The sequence below is a fragment of the Chanodichthys erythropterus genome, chromosome 7 (genome assembly GCF_024489055.1).
Source record: "Chanodichthys erythropterus isolate Z2021 chromosome 7, ASM2448905v1, whole genome shotgun sequence".
Lineage (NCBI taxonomy): Eukaryota > Metazoa > Chordata > Actinopteri > Cypriniformes > Xenocyprididae > Chanodichthys > Chanodichthys erythropterus.
The window spans coordinates 41,834,393-41,858,244 of record NC_090227.1 but is presented as its reverse complement, the minus strand read 5'-3'; the positions used below and the strand labels follow the sequence as shown (position 1 = coordinate 41,858,244).

Below are 23,852 nucleotides of genomic sequence, written 5' to 3'. Positions count from 1 at the left end.
TCTAATCTTTTGTAACATTATAAATGTCTTTACTGCCACTTTTGATTGATTTAATGCATCCTTGCTGAATAAAAGTATTCATTTCTTTAATTTCTTTTCAAAAAACTAAAACTAAAAATTGTTACTGACCCCAAACTTTTGAACGGTAGTGTATAATGCTACAGAAGCTTTGTATTTCAGATAAATGCTGTTCTTTTAAACTTTCTATTCATCAAGGAATCCTGAAAAAAAAAGTACACAACTGTTTTCAACATTGAAAATAATTAATGTTAATGTTTGTTAATGTTAATGTTAAAAATAATGTTTATTGAGCAGCAGATCAGCATATTAGAATGATTTCTGAAGGATCATGTGACACTAATGACTGGAGTAATGATGCTGAAAATTCAGCTTTGCATCACAGGAATAAATTACTTTGTCACATATATTTAAATAGTACACAGTTATTTAAAATTGTAATAATATTTCACAATATTACTGTTTTTTACTGTATTTTTAATTAAATAAATGTAGCCTTGGTGAGCAAACAAAACTTCTTTTAAAAACATTAAAAATCTTAGTGGTTCCAAACTTTTGGACTGTACTGTATATTTACAAAATCTTTCAGCTGCGTACATTCTTATGTTATGAGAGTGTGTTGGACTTACTCTTGGCTTTCTCGCTCTTGCGAGACGGTCTCCAGCGGATGCAGGAACGGTGTTCGTCCAAATAGAAGAGCCGGACCAGACCTTTAGAGCCGTTCTTCAGCTTCACCATCTGAGTCCCCGACTGCATCACACTCATGCATCGCTCAACTGCGAGAACAAAACAAACATACACATGCACATTGAGTGGGTTGATGGGCGCTTGAACCGTGAGGTGTAAATGTACAAAGATATAAAAATGGATTCTGTCACTAAAAATAAGGAACAGTTTATTTTCTGCCAATAACGATGGGCGCCCGATCATTACCAGGCCAAAGAAAAGAAGACTGAAGAAGGTTCAGGAACCCTGCGGCAGACTCCAACAAAAAGCCAACAAAAGCCAAAATGATGCAACACAGGAGAGAATGCCTGCAACTCTGCTTATCTTCTTGACTGAGTGAGATGGCAACTCCCTGTCCTACAGTGCCACTGGGACCAATCGGCTGACAGATCTGAAGGTCTGTAAATAAAACTTCTGCCTTGGCTGAGGCTGGATTGCTGCAAAAAAGAGCTGCAAAGACAAGCTCGAGAGAAGAACGTGTGCATGTGTTTATGCGGCGGAGTTGCTTTTCCTTCAAAATCACTTTGCACCATGTCACCCGTGTGCTTCGGCTCATCTCCTCCATCAGAGGGCTGATGGGAAGGGCACACAAAGCCTGAAAACTCTCTCCAAACTCCCTCCGCACTTTCTTTTTGCTGTCAGTGTGAAGTCACCAAAGAGAATACAATATGTGAAATCGAGCAGATGATACTGTTTGGAACGTGAAGCACATGCATGTTCTCTACCTGACACGCTTGAAACAGGGTGGCCTGAGGGGCTGTTGGGAGGAACGAGCCCTTGGATGATATAAAGGAGGAGTGAAATGTGATATTGGCAAGTGATTTACTTTACACAGAAGACCATTAATACTCAAGCAAAATGCTTCATAAAGCAATAAAATATTGGGCAACTGGAACAAATATGATGTTTAATACATAAATGCATGGATGTATGTATGCATGTGATTTTAGACCAATGGGATTTCACTCTGGATTAAGCTATACCAATAGTAGCATGACATAACATAGCATGACATATTACAGAGCCCCTAAATGGACAATGAAAAACTATGAGATGGGAGGATAAATTATATGTCAATGCTTTTGTGTTCTCAAATATTTGCATTCCCCCAAGAATCTTTGCGTTCGCTCGCAAAATGTACGTGTTCCCCTGAGAATCTTTACGTTTGTTCACAAAAAGTTTGCATTCCCCCGAGAGTCTTTATGATCGCTCACAAAATGTTTGTGTTCCCCCAAGAATCTTTACATTCGCAAAATGTTTGTGTTCCCCTTAGAAACTTTACATTCCCTCACAAAATGTTCACATTCCCCTAAGAAACTTTACGTTTACTGGCAAAATGTTTGTGTTCTCCCGAGAAATTTTGCGTTTCATCACAAAATGTTTGCATTCCCTAGAGAAACTTTACGTTTGCAAAATGTTTGTGTTCCCTAGAGAATCTTTGCTTTCACTCGCAAAATGTTTGCGTTCCCCCAAGAAACTTCATGTTCGCTCGCAAAATGTTTGCGTTCCCTAGAGAATCTTTGCTTTCACTCGCAAAATGTTTGCGTTCCCCCAAGAAACTTTATGTTCGCTCGCAAAATGTTTGCGTTCCCCCAAGAAACTTTACGTTTGCAAAATGTTTGCGTCCCCCCGAGAATTCTTTTCCTATCACCATGTCCCTTTAGGGGCTCCATAGAATATACATCATTAATCAATGAAATTTACACGGGAGGATCAAACCTGGTGTGACAGGATGTTTTTACACTTGAATATACACAAACATGAATGAGATTTAGAGCTTTTTTTTCTGTCATTTTTGAGTTTTGATAGTAAGTATGTTGCCTTCATAGAATATATTCAATATATACTTCAAGAATATATTGTGACACAATATCTGTTACACAAATGTCTCTGTGTATACACAATTTCATGTTGCTCAGGAAATACCTTCTGAACATCAGTGATCAACTCAACACCATTTATTTGCCTAATACCCCAGTTCTTATGTATCATTACGACCTACTTCAGTTCTTGTCAAATGCATGCTTGAAAACAGTAGTACTGGGAAGGATATAGATCAGTTGGAGCAGGGTTTAACATAATGGACAGAACAATTGAGAAGGATTTAAAAACTAATCTCACTCTCAGAGAGAGAGAGGCATTGACATGATGTAGACAAACAGTCAAGACAGACTTCTCTGCTAGATTATAAGGACATAACGGAAGCAGGCTCAGACATTTTGGGTCAATTCACAGCCTGTGAAAATTAAGTGGAATTAACAGTTCCGAAATTAATTAGAAAATAGAGTACAGTAGAGAGAGATCAAGAAAAGTACTCCATATGCTCCAATTCACACAGGATGAACAGCAGGTCGCTGAGCTAAGATGCTTATGGAGAACCCATGTTAGATATGGGTGAAAACAATGAATCTGACCCAGATTATAGAAATCAGCCATTGAAAGATCATGTTGTACATTGATCTAAATCTACAAAGGATCCAGAATTATCCCTTCCATCGACTCATCTATTCATCCAAATTGAGAGCAAGAGTGTGGCAGCATCCGCTTCCTGTCCCGACCAAACCTCCGGCCCACTTTCACTATCAGCACTTCACAGATTGGGACACAATCCACAATCCAATTAGATTTGACATGACCATGAATGACAATGCTTTCTATTCCTTCTCTGAAACACCCTTCTTTTGCTCTCTCACCCTCTTCAAACACTGACGCTCACTCTGCACCCAGATAGAAGACCGAATGTAAGTACTGTGTAGTGTGAATAAAAACAGTGTTATTTGTTTATATTAGTGTTGTCATGATACTGTAATTTCCAACTTTGATACGAGACCTTGAAAAATTTCCGATGCCTTGGGGAAAACTGCTATATATACACCACCATACAGATAATTTGTTATTATCTCATTATTTTTTTAAGTATACAGTCAGTAATAAAATCACAACAAACAAATTGCAAACAAATAAATACAATAAAATAAAGAGAAAAATGAAATAAACACAGCTTTAAGTTTTATTTTTCATTGTAAAAATAAATATAGATTAATGCTTACAATTAAAGTTACAAAAGTTATTCAGTCAAGAGCAGAGAGTGATTTTCTCTTTTTGTTCTTTGATTAACATGACAGACAGCAGCAGGTTTATTAGGCTACTGTCACTTTAAGAGATTATGCACTGATCCAACAAACATGCGTTTTCCAACTATTTACATTCCAAAACTGACTGGGTTCACGTGAATAATTGACAAGACGGATATTTGACCTAATTTTGTATGTGCAATAAGCCAAGAAAAAGATGTCAATTTGGTTTTCGCAAACTGTAAGGTAGGGAGCTTTATGTGAGCGCCACTTAAATTAATGGTGTGAGCAAAATTGTGCGCAATACAAGCACTATTCAACCAAAGTGAATGAGACGAGTGAGCGAGAGGAGGCGGGTGTGTGTCAATTCACCATCAGAGAGAAAAGAGAGTGAAAACGTGCAGCTGGTATCGGTGTATCGATAATGCAGAAAAAGGAGTATTAGAACCGTTTCAGATATTTCAGTATCGACACATATCAAAATATCCATGTTTTTAACAACACTTGTTTATATTGCAGAAAAAAAACCCACAAATTATAACTAATGTAAAGTGCTGGGGAAAGTTACTTTTAAAAATAATGTGTTACAATATTGCGTTACTCCCTAAAAAAGTAACTTATAACGTTAGTTACTTTTTATGGAAAGTAATGTGTTAGATTACTGTTGAGCGCTCCACACTTTGAGAACCACTGAACTAGTCAATTTAGCTTATTAGTATGGTTGAATTGGAGGTCAGCAGCAAAGACATTAGTTAATAATGTGAAATTAAATACATAAAGTATATTTGTGTAATTTAACATTTAATCTGATTACGTAACTCAAGTTACTTGTAATGCATTACCCTTGACACTGCTATGTATTACAGAACTATTGGTCAAATGTTAGAGATTTGAACAAACCCCTAACATTAAGTAATAATCTTTTGGGATGTAACATGTCCTGCAATAACCGTGGTATGGACCCGAGTGTTTACCTTTAATTATTTTTCTAAAAAATTCTAAAGAGGTACCCGACCCATACTGAGGGAATCTTAGGATATCACAACATCACTGAAACTACCACAAACACTGAAGAAAAAAGTGCTTCATAGAAATTAAGTCAAAAATATCATTTAACATCACAGAATCAATCTAAATACAACCATTTAAAAGTTTGGGGCCGGTAATTTTTTTCCCCCTTTTATGTTCACCAAAGCTGCATATATTTGAATAAAAATCCTATAAAAAACATTTAAAATAATAAAAATAAATATTTATTTATTGAATATATTTAAAATGTAATTTATTCCTGTGAATTTCCAGCATCATTACTCTCACACTCTCTTCAAACAAGCTCGTCTTATTATGAAATATTCAGGTCACTCTCCAAAGCATAGCTGTGACAGAATAACACTCTGGTCTTATTAAGTGCCTGGCCGAGTCTGGCTTCCTTTTCCCCCCATCTTCCTCGCTCTTTTAATTTAGATACTTTTAATATACTCTTTTGCCTTTGTGGCATCTTGCACAGATTGCAAATCTTCTTTTTTTCACCACTAAGTCTTCTGTTGTTCCAGAGTTTCTGAACTAGAAAAGCAAAAACTTCTTGAGGAAAAGTGTCAGACAGCTTCCAGTAAAAGCAGAATATATATTCTCAGATGTAATAACACTGCAGTTTCAATCTGGTCTGCATACACATAAAACTTTCCCAATACTTTTCTCTTTCTCACTCTCTTGCTCTTTATAAAGTTACAGTGTTCGCAAAGGCACCGTCTGTGAGCGTTACTGTGGAAGAAAACTATTGATTTTCATTCTCATGAAAGCAGTGGCTCCACCTTTCCCCTGCAACACACTGTTTGTTCTTAAATAAGCCCTCTCTCAGGTTCTCGCTCTCCCTCGAGGTCATTCTGTATGTCTTCGCCTCCAGATGGGTTTCAACATGAGTTTTCTGCACATGTTGCACTACAGACGTGTACAGCAACAGATACAGATACAGCACAATCTCTAAGGGAATGGAGACTCTAGCTTTGTTACAAAACTTAGTGAGCTCAGAGCTGCCTACCAATGCAGGATGTTAAAGGGATAGTTCACTCAAAAACATTTAAGCTGTGTCGCTAGTGGGCATTCCCACATTCACGGATATTATTCCATGTTGTAGACACCAAATAAAGTTTCTTGACGCTAAAAACATTTTTTAAAGGATGAAATATAAATGAAATCAGTATATAAAATGCTTAATATTAAAGATGAACAAGAAACAGCAAGTTCTCATTGCCATCACGGCTATTTATCTGCAGCGAAAGCGCAAGCGGTGGTCAATCTGGGTTCACAAAACCATTCAGAGTCAGCATGTCGAGTACCACCATATGTACACATAGATACAGTTGCTGACTGCTAAAATAACTTCATCTTGCCACCAACACTCTTCACTATTGGATGTAGTGACGGATCACATGCATGCCACTGACTTCAGTCCTATTGGTTGTCGCTCCCATAAGTTGCTCTTCATTTGCATAAAGTTAAACCTATCTCAATTTTGTCACGTCGCTGGACACACTTACATCCTTTCAGCAACGGTTACTGTTGCTTGTGTTACCGAAAATGACCAGCTCTCCATTAAAATGAACGGGATCATGTCGCTCGGTCGCTGTGTATTGGTGGCAGTGTGAACGCAGCTTTACTCACCTTTTGTTAATGAAATCTTTGATGAAAAATTATTCATCGACAAACTTTTTTTTCCCATGACTAAGATGAGACTATGAGACGACAATAATACTATGTTGTTTGTGATTGTGGATGCTGTATAAATGCACTGACGCAACATCCGTGACAATACAAAGTCTGTTGTTTTAATACAAAAGCATTAAAGCGGAACTCGGTAAGATTTGCGAAGCTCCCCCTACAGGTTCCTTCAGTGAATCACACTGTCGTAAGTACTCTAAGCGCAGCTCTGGACTACAACGACTACAACGCTCACCAACGCAGTAGTTTTGCAAATACAGTACAAGAAATCTCGATGGAGGAGGGTCATTTTCGAAATTGTCTTATAAAGTCATAATATATACATTGTTTTTGAATTACCGTAAAACATTTTGTCACTCTTGCGTGAACGTGAACATGAGGCGAGATTGTGTCGGGTCGGCTAAGCTCAACTTGCAAGTGCTGTTTTCTGGCGTAGACGTGCCAGAGGGGGTTAGTGCTCGCCTCAAACACACCACTACAATTAACCATCGTAAGGACTTAGAAAACTATTTATGAAGGTAAAAAAAGTAACTTAGTTCTGCTTTAAGGGGGAACTATAATGCCCCTTTCACAAGATGTAATAAAAGTCTCTGGTGTCTCCAGAATGTGTCTGTGAAGTTTCTGCTCAAAATACGCCACAGATCATTTATTAAAGCTTGTCAAATTTGCCCTTATTTGGTTCTGAGCAAAAACACACCGTTTTCATGTGTGTCCCTTTAAATGCAAATGAGCTGCTGCTCCCGCCCCCTTTCCAGAAGAGGGCGGAGCTTTAACAGCTCAACAACAACAAAGCTGGAGAATCTCACGCAGCCAAAATGAGGATTGTCAGTAACGTTGTTCAGCCCTACATTGTTCAAACCGGAGTCGATACTGATGGAGAGACTCAGGAAGAAGTTACAACTTTTAGACATTTCTGAATGTGGATAAATTTATGTAGTTGCTGTGGAGTTGATTCAACTCATCCACTAGCATGTGCCGTCATGTTCATGACGCTTGTAGTAGTTGTCAAAATGAGTTATCATTATCTTGACTTGTACTTGTGGTGAAAATGCAATAATTCTGATTAAATGTAAAAATCAAGTTGTCAAATGACAACAATCATTGTGATTATAATTTTAAAAAAAAAATCATTATTATCAGTTTAACTGTTATGCAGCATGACAGAAATTTTCATAGATTAAAACTAGATTAAGAACTAAAAAGTACATTAGACATAGGACTAAGACTAAGACTAAGACCAAATAAAAAAAATCTGACAAAATTAACACTAAATCACTCTCATGTTATTCCAAACATCAGCCACTCGTAAGATCCCTTCCCGGGTAGGACGCTGTCTTAAGGCTAATTCACACTGCAACGACAGACGGCAACCAATGCAGACAACTTCTCAGACATTCCACGACCTGACAAACACGATTGAGCATGTTCACTCAGTGAAAACATACGCAGACCAATGGCAACAGATGCCAACAGGGGTAACACACTGAACTGAAATAAAACCGTGTCTGTTGCCATTTGTTTGGCGTCTAGCATTTAGTAGGCAGCCCCTTATTTAGGCGGCAGACAGCAAAGGCAGCTCACTAGCTGGAGATTTCTTCTGAAAGGATAAGCTTTTTGCACCCTGTAGTAGCAAATGTTTATGCAACATTTAAACAAAGTGTTTATATTTCCTTCTTTGTCATTTAGCTTCCAACTCCTGGTGAGTGTTTTTGTAAAATGTTGACACTATGGATCAGAAGATCTCTAGGCTGCTGTTCTCTCATGCAAGCAAAGCTGTACTTTGGATAAATAGTTGGTGGCTTTCAACAACCCACTTTAAATAACACTAACACATTTTTATATCACAGATAAAGACCAACTCAAGCGCAAAATAAAAACATTGTGTGCTCCTTACAGGCTTTCGTGAAGGAACTGGAGGACTGTGTGCTCTTGTTACGGACTCATGGGATTCCATAGACCCAAATAATTGTGATTAGAATTTTAAAAAACATGGAAACAACCGGACCAAGGGCACATCAACTTCAACAGGGACACTCGACATCCGTGCTCTCCACTTGCCAAAACATGCAACTTAATTAGGAACGGGCCAGGATGGCCAGGAGGGTCAAAGGTCTTGGACAAGCAATTATACTTATATCAATTAGATCCCTAAATTAAGAAATCCATTTTAATGAGTGGTCAGGACTAATGAACAGTTAATAAGGATCTCTCTCCCTCGCTCTACTTCTCTTGTCCTCCTCTTTGGACTCTTATTATTGTTATTACCACGAGTCTCTCCAGCTCATTCGAAACAAATTAGTCTCGTGTTGAGTAAACCTTCACGGCCGATTACTGCGTTCGGCACAGCGGGGACTCGGCACCGATCTCGAGGGAGCGGAGGGCGGGAAGGAAGTGTGTTCATTAGGCTGCGGAGAGAGAGGTGCGAACACTAGAGAGAAGGATTGACAAGAGACCCTCGCTTCAGGACGTCAGCCTCCCCTGCCACTTCATGACATGATAATAATGAGTTAAAGAGACAATTCAACTGCACTCTGAGCTGAATATATTTGACATAAATGAATTAATTTATTGAAAAGAAAAAAATAGTATAAGTAGTATAATGCAATTTATATAAATTATATTATACTGCATTTTTTCTTTTTTCTTTTGCATAAATTCATGAATGTCACATCGCAATTGTCAGTTTTATTATCTTGTTCTGTTTAGTTTCATTGTTACTAGGCATTTCTCAAAGCCAAGTACACAAAGCTCGAACTTGCATCCATGGTTGTTCAAACTTGGCAAGTTCGACTCAGGAGAACGGATTCCCGAGGACTGGAGGATTGACCTTTTTTTATTTGACATTGGAATAACTCAGGAAGGCAATAAGAAATTCCTTTTTGGTGATGCTCTCCTACATGTGAGCTGTATCTGCTACAGATTTTGTGGTGATAGCATAAAGTATAGTTGGATAAATTGTTATTCATTTTTTTGCAGCCAGATGGCACCAACGGGTGGTAAACTCTGGTTTAGAGGCACTTCTCAGCACTCGTTAGAGGTTTTACAAAATGGTTAGATGCATTAAAAAGGTTAGATTCTAAGCTTTAAGTCTCTGGATTTGTATGCAAAAAGAATTTTTGTGCTACCTATATGGGTTCAGTTTTTATTGGCTCTTAAAGAGAGACACGCAAATGAGAGCAGGGGCGCTCCATCCGGTCTTAAAGGGTTAAATGCCAGTTTTAATGACCAATAATAGCCATTATAAAAGTATAAGTAAAAGAAGCTATGCAATAATAAAGCCTAAATATATAATGTTATGAAACTTCACTTTGCCCTCAGCCAAAACATTTTGCCAGAGAACAAATTAAAGATTCATACTTTACTTTATACTTTATTTGTCCCTATAAAGGGAAAATTGTCTTGGGCAATACAGGTTAAAGCTGCACAAACATAACACTCACATAAATAACAATCACACAATCATGTCCTTTGATTTGAATTCAACAGCCTTGTAGCCAGAGGAATGAAAGAATTTCTGTAGCGGTTGTATCTAAACCTTGCAGTGCGGAACCGTCGACCAGATGGAAGTAATTCAAATTCAGGATAAAGTACATGAGATGGGTCCAGAGTCATTTTCCTAGCCTGTTTTAAAGCAATTTTGTTAAATATGGATTAAAGATTGGGGTAAACCCCCAAACCAACCACCTTCATTGCTATATGCACCAGCCGATTCAATTGTGATCTAAAGGTAACTGTCAAATTACCAAACCAGGCGGCTATGCCATACAATAAGATGGATTCGATACAGGAATGATAAAACAACAACATTACACTCCGAGTGACACCAAAAAGTCTAAGCCTACGTAAAAAGTACATTTTTTGTTGCACCTTTCGACACAGATTATCCACATGTACTTCCCATGAGAGTTTATCGTCAATAAGCAAACCTAAATATTTGTATGAAGCAACCTGTCTAATGGACTCATTGTTAATCACAATAGGTGAATAGTCTCCCACTGATCTAAAATCAAAAATCATTCATGACACCAAAGATCGCCCATTAGATCTACACAAGACAAATTATATCTCATGTTTAACCACTACAGAGACATCAGAGCCAGCGGCAAACGTCAGAAGAGTTAGCCGAGGTTAGGCTGTTCTCGGCAGGTACATGAGCACTGAGCGCCCGGTGATCGCCTGGATCTCACAACTCCGAAGATGTCAGATGAAATTTTTTAATAGGCACTATCTTTATCAATAAACCACAGATTTGAGCTTTAAACCAGTACATTCTTGCCTGAAAAACTAAATTTCATGACATAATAACACTAGTATGTTTAAATTATGTAGGTTTTCTCCTTCACTATTGACACTTGCTGGTTGGTGCGAGATGCATTCTGGGATACCTGGCTGTCTCAAGTCTGCACAAGTCACATCTCGATGTACCCCTAAAAAAAGGGGTGGATCAAGAACACAACCGGGGATTTGAACTGTACTTGGCTAGATGTGAACTTTTGAATAGTACTTGGGCAGCGACTGATGACGTCCACAAGAACACAAGTAAAGAAACGCATATTGAAAAACGGCCACTGTCTTTGCCTGAGTTCTCGTTTGTTACCATGGTTTCTAATTAGTTCTCACCTGTTCCCTGTTTCTTTACCTGTCTCAGTGTTTATAAGTCCTCTGTTTCTTCAGTTCAGTGTTCTGCGTTTAAGTTTATGTTAGATGTGTAGTGTGCTATCTCCTTGTGGGTGCGTCTCAATCAACTCTCTAGCTTGCTAGGTCATGAATTAGGACCCTGGCTCATTACACATTGGGACACTGATAAATCTATGGCCACCTACACACTGTTAAGTTTCAGGAGCGACAACCGCATTTAAATGCGGGAATAAATCCCTTAATTTATCGTTCCATATGTGTACGGAAGAGGACTCACTCCCGAAACTGCGATGATTGACACCGTGGTAATCATAGCAAAGTTCTGGCGTCTCGCATGTTTGTTAAACGTGTTTTCAAAAGATGTAATATAAGTCTAAGGTGTCCCCTGAATGTGTCTGTGAAGTTTCAGCTCAAAATACCCCATAGATTAATTTCTTTAACTGCCTATTTTGGGGCATCATTAAATATGCACCGATTCAGCGCGCGGCACCTTTAAATCCTCATGCTCGCCGCCCCCAAGCTCACGACTGCCTTAAACAGCATAAATAAAGTTCACCCAGCTCATATATAACCCTCACTTTACAAAGTGTTCGTCATGCAGCATGTCTAATCGCGTAACTATGATATTTATTTGGATGTTTACATTTAATTCTGAATGAGTTTGATAGTGCTCTGTGGCTAAAGCTAACATTACACACTGTTGGAGAGATTTATAAAGAATTAAGTTGTGTTTATGAATCATACAGACTGCAAGTGTTTAAAAATGAAAATAACGACAGTCTTGTCTCCGTGAATACAGTAATAAACAATGGTAACTTTAACCACATTTAACAGTACATTAGCAACATGCTAACGAAACATTTAGAAAGACAGTTTACAAACATCACTAAAAATATCATGATATCATGGATCATGTCAGTTATTATCGCTCCATCTGCCATTTTTCACTATTGTTCTTGCTTGCTTACCTAGTCTGATGATTCAGCTGTGCACAGATCCAGAAGTTATACTGGCTGCCCTTGTCTAATGCCTTGAACATGAGCTGGCATATGCAAATATTGGGGGCGTACATATTAATGATCCCGACTGTTTCGTGTTTTTGCGTGCACCCAAATAGGGGCAAATTTGACAAGATATAATAAATGATCTGTGGGGTATTTTGAGCTGAAATTTCACAGACACATTCTGGGGACACCAGAGACTTATATTACATCTTGCAAAAGGGGTATTATAGTGTAGGTCCCCTTTAAGCTTAGCTCAATAAGTGATCGAGTTTACATAAAGTGAGAAGGTGAGGGTTGCAATATTTTGGCCCTATTTTCAGCATAAAGCATACATTTTTTTATGGGAATGTTCTTGTTTTTCTAACAAGATCTGGCAACACAAATTAGACCAGGATTGCTTTCCCTGTGATTTCTTGCCCTGCACACATCCAATACGCACCACTACAAATGGCTGTCCCCTTCAAATAGTGCCCCATTTAAGGGTATAGGGGGCGATTTCAGACAATTATTAATGCCCCATTTCATAATGCAGTCCACCTGATTGTTTAATCAAAGCTATTGGCTTGGAACACACTAATATTCCCATATTTGTCAATGGGCCAGATGGATTTAGGTAGGAAGTCAGCTTAGCAGAGCATCACAAAGCAGCTAAAGAGGAAAACAGAAGCTGAATACAGAGGCCAGCTGAGTGAAACGGAAAAGCAGAGCAAAATGTAATTCATAATGCACTGCTTTTACCTGCTTTTGACCCAGGAAAGTTAAAGGTGACAGGAGGGAGAAGAGATAGAAAGTGTAAATAAAGCAGGGGGAGAGCATATTTATAAGTACTGGAGACATAGGAGAACTAAATGTGCTCTCAAAACTGGCGGGTGAAGACAAGAGAGCAGATCAAAGCGGCCTGGTGAGAAGAACAGGGAGATATCAAACACTGAATAATTGGGTCGTAGAGACTCAGGCTCTGTGATGCCTAAATCACAAAGCACTGTGCGTTCAGAACCATCAGACCAGGAACACAAAACAGAGGATGAGATGTGCATTATGCAGTCAGACACCTGCGCACAGCTTTAACAAACTGCACTTATTTCAGTGTTGCCTCTGCATATGCTTTTAATTTCTATGACACTGCATAAAAGTAATGCACTGAATTCACTGCAAATCTTTAAACAAACTTCCTCGCACTCTACAAAAATGTTTTTGCTGCTGTAGTCTGATGGTCTTCTCATTAAAGTTTCTTCCAAAATACAATTAGCTAAATTTCACCATGCAAAGAGTGTAAATGACTTATTTCATTATAAGTCCCATCTGTGTTGATTAATAGATAAATTACACACTGAAACAGTTGTAATGTCAACATATTTAATGAATGACATGCATCAACGCATTAACTTTTGCGCTTCAGATTACATTGGCTGAACCACTGTACTGTGCTGAAAAGCAGCACATTAACACTTAGGTCATTTTACGTTAAAGCATTTCAGGTTATTTTAGGGAGTTCAAAGGTCCACTATGTAACTTTTTTGTAACACTTTAGTTTAGGGTCCAATTCGCACTATTTGCCCCTATTTGGTTCTGAGCAAAAACACGCAGTTTTTGTGTGTGTCCCTTTAAATGCAAATGAGCTGCTGCTCCTCGCCCCCTTTCCAGAAGAGGGCGGAGCTTTAACAGCTCAACAACAACAAAGCTGGAGAATCTCACGCAGCCAAAATGATGATTGTCAGTAACGGTGTTCAGCCTTACATTGTTCAAACCGGAGTCGACACTGATGGAGAGACTGGTTAGTGTATAAATTGATGTAGTTGCTGTGGAGTTGATTCAACTCATCCACTAGCATGTGCCGTCATGTTAATCTTTTGTGCAAATCCAGTGTTGAATTGACCCTCGTTTGTGAAGCAGTCCGGCGTAAAATGACGGCATGACAACAACACTCTACTACAACAACTCTTCCTCTTCTCTAAAGCAGCCCAAAATGGCCCCGCCCCCTTTATGTAAATGTTAGGGTTAATGATGTCACCAACCCAGGAAGAAGCTTGTTGTAGTCCCTAGCTGTTTGTTGTAGTCCTTAAAAAGTGATTTCTCTAAACGAAAATATCTCCTTTTGCATTAAACTTGAATGTTGTTTATGCTCAAACAGCAAAATTACACACTAATTAAAGTTAAAAAAGTGAAATCATAATCAAGGACCGCTTTAAATTTAGTTAATTCTGAAAAAAATTATGTGTAAAATATGCTTTAATTTGTGTACATCTCAATGAACACCATTAAACTGTATCATATATCATCATTACACTCAACCAATCAGATCTCTAGATACTGGCTACAACTGTGAATCCCTAATCATAAGCACTGTTATCTTGATGACCACCAAGATCATCATGAGAGATCAGGTTAGATTATAGTCAAAGCGATAACCAAATATTGCAATAACCACAGTCTTTCCACCAGAAGAGGATAAAAAGACTCCCTCCACAAAGCAGATTTGAGCCACAGCCAAGTCTGTGAGATGGTTTAGCAGTCCTGTCATAGTGTTCACAGCACCTCAGAGCGCTGCGAGGCAGAGGATCTGGATGGGGAACATGTCACACACACCAATAAAGCAGATTAAACTGTGTATGTGCACAGTCTGCGCTATAAATACCCAACAATACAGCTGTGCATGCTCTGTGCTCTCATTGTTCAGTGTCAAATATCCGATAATACATTTGCTCCCATTCTAACCAGCACTTCAATTTCAAATTTTTCATGCATCTCGATTAATTAAACCAAGCTCCAACGGGACAGACAGGAATGGGCGCAAAGGAACAAACGCATTTAAATAGGATCGCATGGGAATACCTTGGCACACCTTTTCCTAGCACAGAGTCCTCTCTCAGACTTAAAATAGCCCAAAAGCTGGTTTGTGTTTACATTTGTTGGAGAACACTGCATTTTGAGCCATCTGTTCCATAAAACACTGTCAGTTTCACACCAAGCATATTCAGTCAGGTAGAATAGCAGGCTGTTTTACGCACACACCTTCATTCTCACACCCTCTCCTGGGCTCTGAATCCCAGAGTAGATGTCTTTCACTATTTCTGAAAGGTTATAATAGGCAGAGTGCCATTTTTTGCTCTTTTACAATTGACTATCATATCTGATGCAATGTAGCCATAAGCTCACAGAAGCTCACAAATGTCAGTCTAATGAACATATAAGCTAACTAGAGCAGGGAGTAGGAGGTTAGTGATTTCAGCTCAACTGACAGCTGGAAAACCATTAAAAAATACAGAGCAATAAGACAAATTGACTTTGAGACCTGTGTCATGTATCTGTGGCTGAGCAATACACACATAAGTACAAATGCACACGCACTGACACCAACACGCTGATAATTATGTGTTATGACATTTGCTAAATGGCAGATATACTGCCGTTCAAATGTTTGGGATCGGTAAGATTTTTAATGTTTTTGAATAAAGTCTTTTCTGCTCACCACAGCTGCATTTTTTTGATTAATAATTATAATAAAACAGTAATATTGTGAATTATTATTACAATTTAAAATAGCTGTTTTCTATGTGAATATATTGTAAAATATAATTTATTCCTGTGATCAAAACTGAATTTTCAGCATCATTACCCAGTCTTCAGTGTCACATGATCCTTCAGAAATCATTCTAATATGATTTGCTGCTCAAGACACATTAAAGGTGCCCTAGAATTAAAAATTGAATTTATCTTGGCATAGTTGAATAACAAGAGTTCAGTACATGGAAATGACAGACAGTGAGTCTCAAACTCCATTGTTTCCTCCTTCTTATATAAATCTCATTTGTTTAAAAGACCTCCGAAGAACAGGCGAATCTCAACATAACACAGACTGTTACGTAACAGTCGGGATCATTAATATGTACGCCCCCAATATTTGCATATAACAATAGCGAACAATAGCGAAAAATGGCAGATGGAGCGATAATAACTGACATGATCCATGATAACATGATATTTTTAGTGATATTTGTAAATTGTCTTTCTAAATGTTTCGTTAGCATGTTGTACTGTTGAATGTGGTTAAAGTTACCATCGTTTATTACTGTATTCACAGAGACAAGAGACGTCGCTATTTTCATTTTTAAACACTTGCAGTCTGTATAATTCATAAACACAACTTCATTCTTTATAAATCTCTCCAGCAGTGTAGCATTAGCCATTAGCCACGGATCACAGCCTCAAATTAATTCAGAATCAAATGTAAACATCCAAATAAATACAATACTCACATAATCCGACGCATGCATGCAGTATGCATGATGAACACTTTGTAAAGATTCATTTTGAGTGTGAACTTTGTTTATTATGGAAGTAAATTAATGCCAAATGTTTTTGAAATAAAAAGCTTGTTGAATTGCTCTAACTGAAAAAAAAAAATGCATTACATTAGCTGTACTTGCATTTAGATGCACTGTATTTTTAAGGCTTGCATTTTTATGGGATGAAATTCAACACAGTCGTATATTTAAGCTGTGAATATTTCAATTAAAAATATTTCACACACATTTTCATTATCAAAAATTAAATAATTCATATTCACATTTCAAATTTCACTTCCAAGATATTTATTCTGTTTAAAAATACAACCTATAAAATTCGACTAGCAATTTTCAGTCCATTTTATTTCACTTTACAAATTCGCTTCCACAAATTCAGTGGCTCAAATTCGGCAGAAAATTCAACATTTCACATCCGGGAACTGCAGGAAGAGCAGTAGAGTGCCGATGCATCATCTCTATCTGCTGTTAGTTTTCTTCACCAGCAGGTGCCGCTAGCGGCTGTTTAGGAAGACCAAAGCAACGCTAGTAAATCATTCATTCATAAAAACGGATTTACAGAATTAGAGCAAGCGGTAAGTGAATGTGTGATGATTATCAGGGCCAGTATAAATGCAGAAAAGCTGATAAAGACACAAAAGCTGCATTTATGTTTAATTCAGTGTCTTTACGCTTACTTTCCCTGTGTAGCTACAGTTTTCTCTACAGTGAACAAGATAACGTTATTGCCCGATGCTGGTGTATAGATCAAACGTTAAATCTGAGATAGACATATATTTCTCTCTGTTGTTTAGTTTCCTTAACTTTGTATCGCAGCGCTGTGTTGTAATACTAGGGCTTCCCTCATCCGTCATAGCTGCCATCAGGACATATAAACTCTTAACACAGCTTAATGGACTCGTACAGTGATATAAAAGACCAAACTCGCACCTCATTTGTGATGTATGTTAGACTATATAGGCTCCAAGAAAGCAGATACTGGCATAAAGTTGATTTGACGCTGAACGTTTGATTATGATATTCGCAAATTTAGGGACTGTCTCTAAAGTTACGACATTCTGTATTCACGTTTCTACCTTCTACCAAACTCTTGTAGACACACATGCACATATACATATTCAAACACACCCCACTCAAAGTACATGCATATATACTATTTTTTTTTTTTTTTTTTACACGTTCATCACACAATTTTTTTTTTACTTTGTTCATTTTTTATTTTACCTGATCATAGATTATCCTGCTTATACAAATTTTAAATTAAATTTAGAAATAAAATTAACTAAGTAGAACTAATTGTGTGATGAATGTGTAAAAAAAAGAAAAAGTATATGTGCATGTACTTTGAGTTGAGTGTGTTTGAATATGTGTGTGTGTGTGTGTGTGTGTGTGTGTGTGTGTGAGAGAGAGAGAGAGAGAGAGAGAGAGAGAAGGGTGCATCACTCTTCGACCTGGCACCTATAGATGAACACTTCACAGGTAGTTTTGGTGATTGTAAATCATTCTCATCAAATGCTATTGAGCTTTAAATTATGGCATTTTTTTGTATGATCCAATACAGTAGTGAAATACATAGCAATCTTTACATATTACTTGACAGTTTATTTGGAAACACTTTACAGTAAGGTTCATAATGTATTAACTAATGTGAACTATCCATGAGCAACACATTTGTTGTTGTATTTGTTAATCTTTGTTAACGTTAATAAAAATACAGCAGTTCATTGTTCATGTTACTTCACTGTGCATTAACTAAAGTTGACAAATACAACTCTTGATTTTAATAATGTATTAGTAAATGCTGGAATTAACTTTAACAAAGATTAGTAAGTGCTGTAGAAGTGCAGTTCATTGTTCGTTCATATCAACTATTTAATATAAAGTGTTACCTTTTATTTTAATAAACATCAAAAATCTAAAAGGTTTGCATTATACCTGACACCTAGATGAACAATTTACAGTTGGTTTTGTGACTAAGTCATTCTCTTTAAATGCTATTGAAGGTAGAAACGTTAATACATAATGTTGTAACTTTAGAGACAGTCCCTAAATTTGCGAATATCATAATCAAACGTTCAGCGTCAAATCAACTTAATGCCAGTATCTGCTTTCTTGGAGCCTATATAGTCTAACCTACATCACAAATGAGGTGCGAGTTTGGTCTTTTATATCACTGTACGAGTCCATTAAGCTGTGTTAAGAGTTTATATGTCCTGATGGCAGCTATGACGGATGAGGGAAGCCCTAGTATTACAACACAGCGCTGCGATATAAAGTTAAGGAAACTAAACAACAGAGAGAAATATATGTCTATCTCAGATTTAACGTTTGATCTATACACCAGCATCGGGCAATAACGTTATCTTGTTCACTGGAGAGAAAGCTGTAGCTACACTGGGAAAGTAAGCGTAAAGACACTGAATTAAACATAAATGCAGCTTTTGTGTCTTTATCAGCTTTTCTGCATTTATACTGGCCCTGATAATCATCACACATTCACTTACCGCTTGCTCTAATTCTGTAAATCTGTTTTTATGAATGAATGATGACTTACTAGCCGTTGCTCGTCTTCCTAAACAGCCGCTAGCGGCACCTGCTGGTGAAGAAGACCAACAGCAGATAGAGATGATGCATCGGCACTCTACTGCTCTTCCTGCAGTTCCCGGATGTGAAATGTTGAATTTTCTGCCGAATTTGAGCCACTGAATTTGTGGAAGCGAATTTGTAAAGCGAAATAAAATGGACTGAAAATTGCTAGTTGAATTTTATAGGTTGTATTTTTAAACATGAATGAATATTTTGGAAGTGAAATCTAAAAGGTGAATATGAATTATTGAATTTTTAATAATGAAAATGTGTGTGAAATATTTTTAATTGAAATATTCACAGCCTAAATATACGACCATGTTGAATTTCAGCCCATAAAAATGCAAGCCTTAAAAATACAGTGCATCTAAATGCAAGTACAGCTAATGTAATGCATATTTTTTTCAAATAGTGCAATTCAACAAGCTTTTTATTTCAAAAACATTTGGCATTATTTTACTTCCATAGTTTATGCACTGTTTAAGGCAAGCGTGAGCTCCATTGGCGGGGAGCGCGAGCATTTAAAGGGGCATTTCTAATGATGCCCCAAAATATGCAGTTAAAAAATGAATTTAAAAAAATCTATTGGGTATTTTGAGCTGAAACTTCACAGACACATTCAGGGGACACCTCATACTTATATTACATCTTGTAAAAAACGTTTGATGACACCTTTAATAAATTATATTTTACTATATATTCACATATAAAACAGTTATTTTAAATTATAATAATATTTCACAATATTACTGTTTTTTTTGTATTACTATTTTTAATCAAATATATGCAGCCTTGGTAAATTAGTAAAAATATATATTTATACACACACACACACACACACACACATTTGTTTTTGTGAAATGTGGGGTCATTCCATAGGCGTAATGGTTTTTATACTGTACAAACCGTATTTTCTAATCCCCTACACTACCCCTACCCCTAAACCTACCCATCACAGGAAACTGTGCACACTTTTACTTTCTCACAAAAACTCATTCTGTATGATTTATAAGCCTTTTGAAAAGTGGGGACATGGGTAATGTCCTCATAAGTCACCCTCTCCTTGTAATACCTATGTCATACCCATGTCATTATACACATTTGTGTCCTGATATTTCACAAAATTGCCCCCCCCCCCCACACACACACACAATTTTGATGGATAGATAGATTAGATACAAACATATTGATATTGATATCAATTTTCCTTGTGAGGACCAGCAAAAAGTCCTCACAAAGTAGGGATTCTCAAGTTTTACTATCCTACATTTGGTCTCCACAATGTATTATAAACCTGTACACACACACACACACACACACACACACACACACACACACACACACACACACACACACACACACACACACACACACACACACACACACACACACACACACACACACATTAAAATAATCAATCAATGCTACAAATAAATGTAGGTATCACAATATTCTAATTCATAGCATGAAAGTGGACATTCACTTTGATATTGGCTAAAAAATTACATTAAACAGTGTTAATAATTTATTACTTCTTTTAAAGATTAACTGTTAGATGGATGATAAAGGTAACCTAATTGTAAAAAAAATAAGGAAAATTAGCATTATCAATTAAATGTCCAATAACTAATAATACAAATAAAAAATAAAATAAGAGTAATATCAGCTGATAACCGATAAGATGCACACACACTTACTCTTACAAGAAACATCTCACCTATATAAGCCAAACGACACTTCTGTGGCACCGCCACACTGCCTCCAACATGGTAGAACCTACGGGCCAAAAGAGACGCCACGTTGGCCACGGCCGAGCGCTCTGATGTCACAAAAATGGGTCCCGTGCCATTAAAACAAAAAAGTGACCGCTCAAAACTGAGTGTCATCATTCTCTCCTGCTCACTTCCCTTAAGACTGCAAGTTGGATTCTCTCTGATTGTCCACTACTAACACCCACTTCTTTACCCAGAACCCCTCACTCCACCCTCTCTTTGGTCATCTATCTTCCATCCCGCCAGCTATTCACACGGACCCTTTGAACCTTTGTGACAGTAAAAAGCAGTACCGAGCAGGGATTTACACAGAATGGCTAATGTATTGTTGTGCATGATGGTAAGGCTTTGAACAGATGTGTTTTTGTCCTAGAGGGTCAAAGTGAGCAGCGTAAGTAATGGAGATAAAGCAGATAATATTAATGGTATGACATAACACGAGTACAACTTAGTGTGATCCCACAAAATCCAATGGGTGTTTTTTGTTCTCAAAAGGACATTTGTGGTCATAGGGCACGTTAAAAAACCATTGCATTGCGAAAAAAGATGTAAGATCTAAAGTGAGCTCTTTGAAAAACCTAAGATTCAACTTTCAAATGTGGGTGGATCTCTCTGAGGTCCAATGCCTTATGGAATAGAACTGTAGGGGAAGCCACTAATTTATTGAAAACTCCTCCATTCCTCATGATATCAGCTGAACATCCACTATAAATCATTCAGTCTCACAAGTTGCAATATGAATGCATTTCTCTGACGTCTTCACATCTTAAAGTCCTTTGCGTCCTCCTCGTTTTCTCTCACTCTTCTTTTCTTCTTCACATGCTAGAGTGAAGATGCATTCATCCACATAAGAAATTGTATTAGTCCGTCGCTCTGCTTTTTGACCTATGTGTCCTGACCGCTGGTCAGATGCAGGAAGATGTCCATCTCAGGCGCAGCAGGCAGATGGCCTGTAATGTGGCATTTAAACTCTCTTGACTCCAAAGACTCTTTCGAGGTTAGAAAAGGGGAAGGATTAAATGGACAGTATGTCAGGAGAATCTGGGTGCTCCGCTCTTTAACCAAGCATTTTTTAGAGTGAAAACAAAATTCATTTTTGGCCGAACTATCCCTTTAACAACAGTGTGCTCTTTTTATGCAAGTCTGTACTGCCAAATATCACACACTAGACAGATTTTAGTTCTTCTATTATTAATTTGAAAACCTGTCAGAGTATTCAGAAAAGCTGGAGGTACATCTTGTGGGAGTAGATGGGAACTAATTAAAGAGCAATAATGGCACCCTTGAGAGAAGGCAGATCCCCAATGTCCATGCACCAAATGGTGGATCCAAACAAAGGAAAAAAAAACGTATTGCATCTTCTCTGTCTTAATTAGAAGCAATGCTGATATTACTGCCTTCACTCCTCATTCTGCACGCTTTCAACAGGAACCCCACAGAGCCCCACAATCTATCAGAGCAAAAATAACTGTGCAGAATCTTAATATATTCATGACTGCTGCTCTGACAGCATTCCCTCGTATTGACATCAAAGAAGCACTGGCGTTAGGGGAGATGCTCAGGAAGGTACTGGGCCAATTGGGGAAGCCCCTCCCCTTTGCCATTTTCCTTTAACCAGCACCAGGATGGAGCCGAGCTGATACGGATATCTCACAGAACAGAAACGAGTACCCCTGTGAACTGTCTAATCTCCTCCACTTCAGAGAGAATGGCCATGGAGATGCATTGAATGGAAATTTGCTTCCAGCTTGGCTCTAATGGTGCTTGTTGCGGGAATGAAGCCTACATTAGGTTATACAGAGTGGGAGGCCTATGGCTACATTCAATCTCAAAATTACAAGTCATGTCCGTTATCTTGAACTGAACTTGGAGCTACTCTCGCCTAGATGTCTTATTAAAAAAGCAGTAGGGGCTACTGCACATCTCAAAAACAACCTCTTAGTTTAACTCGATACACCAAGTTAATGCATTAACCATTAATAGAAGATTGTTGAATAGATAGATTGAATAGATAATAGAATAGATTCATTTAATGCAGTAAACGATTTCTAAAAAAAACGCTGTTAAAAGTGGACTGGACCGAGGAACACAACACATTTGTAGCCAATCAGCAGTAGGGGGCGTGCCCACTCATGATGGGGGAGGAGAGAGAGTGAGCCAATCAGCAGTAGGGGGCGTGCCCACTCATGATGGGGGAGGAGAGAGTGAGCCAATCAGCAGTAGGGGGCGTGCCCACTCATGATGGGGGAGGAGAGAGTGAGCCAATCAGCAGTAGGGGGCGTGCCCACTCATGATGGGGGAGGAGAGAGTGAGCCAATCAGCAGTAGGGGGCGTGTCTTATCATGATGGGGGAGGAGAGAGAGTGAGCCAATCAGCAGTAGGGGGCGTGTCTTATCATGATGGGGGAGGAGAGAGTGAGCCAATCAGCAGTAGGGGGCGTGCCCACTCATGATGGGGGAGGAGAGAGTGAGCCAATCAGCAGTAGGGGGCGTGCCCACTCGTGATGGGGGAGGAGAGAGAGTGAGCCAATCAGCAGTAGGGGGCGTGTCTTATCATGATGGGGGAGGAGAGAGAGTGAGCCAATCAGCAGTAGGGGGCGTGTCTTATCATGATGGGGGAGGAAAGAGAGTGAGCCAATCAGAAGTAGGGGGTGTGTCCTCTCATGATGGGGGAGGAGAGATTGAGCCAATCAGACGTAGGGGGCATGTCCTCTCATGATGGGGGAGGAGAGAGTGAGCCAATCAGCAGTAGGGGGCGTGTCTTCTCATGATGGGGGAGGAGAGAGAGAGCCAATCAGCAGTAGGGGGCGTGCCCACTCATGATGGGGGAGGAGAGAGTGAGCCAATCAGCAGTAGGGGGCGTGCCCACTCATGATGGGGGAGGAGAGAGTGAGCCAATCAGACGTAGGGGGCATGTCCTCTCATGATGGGGGAGGAGAGAGAGTGAGCCAATCAGATGTAGGGGGCATGTCCTCTCATGATGGGGGAGGAGAGAGTGAGCCAATCAGAAGTA

The 23,852-nt window shown here is 38.5% G+C and overlaps 1 protein-coding gene across 1 annotated transcript in view; it reads right to left on the bottom strand.

Moving 5' to 3' along the window:
- plch1 (phospholipase C, eta 1) overlaps nt 1–23,852 on the bottom strand; it is a 108,892-nt gene that overhangs the window by 55,886 nt on the left and 29,154 nt on the right. Inside the window, exon 3 of the mRNA XM_067390632.1 lies at nt 648–794. Coding sequence (XP_067246733.1) covers nt 648–794 — 147 coding nt within the window. The remainder of the gene's footprint in view (nt 1–647; nt 795–23,852) is intronic.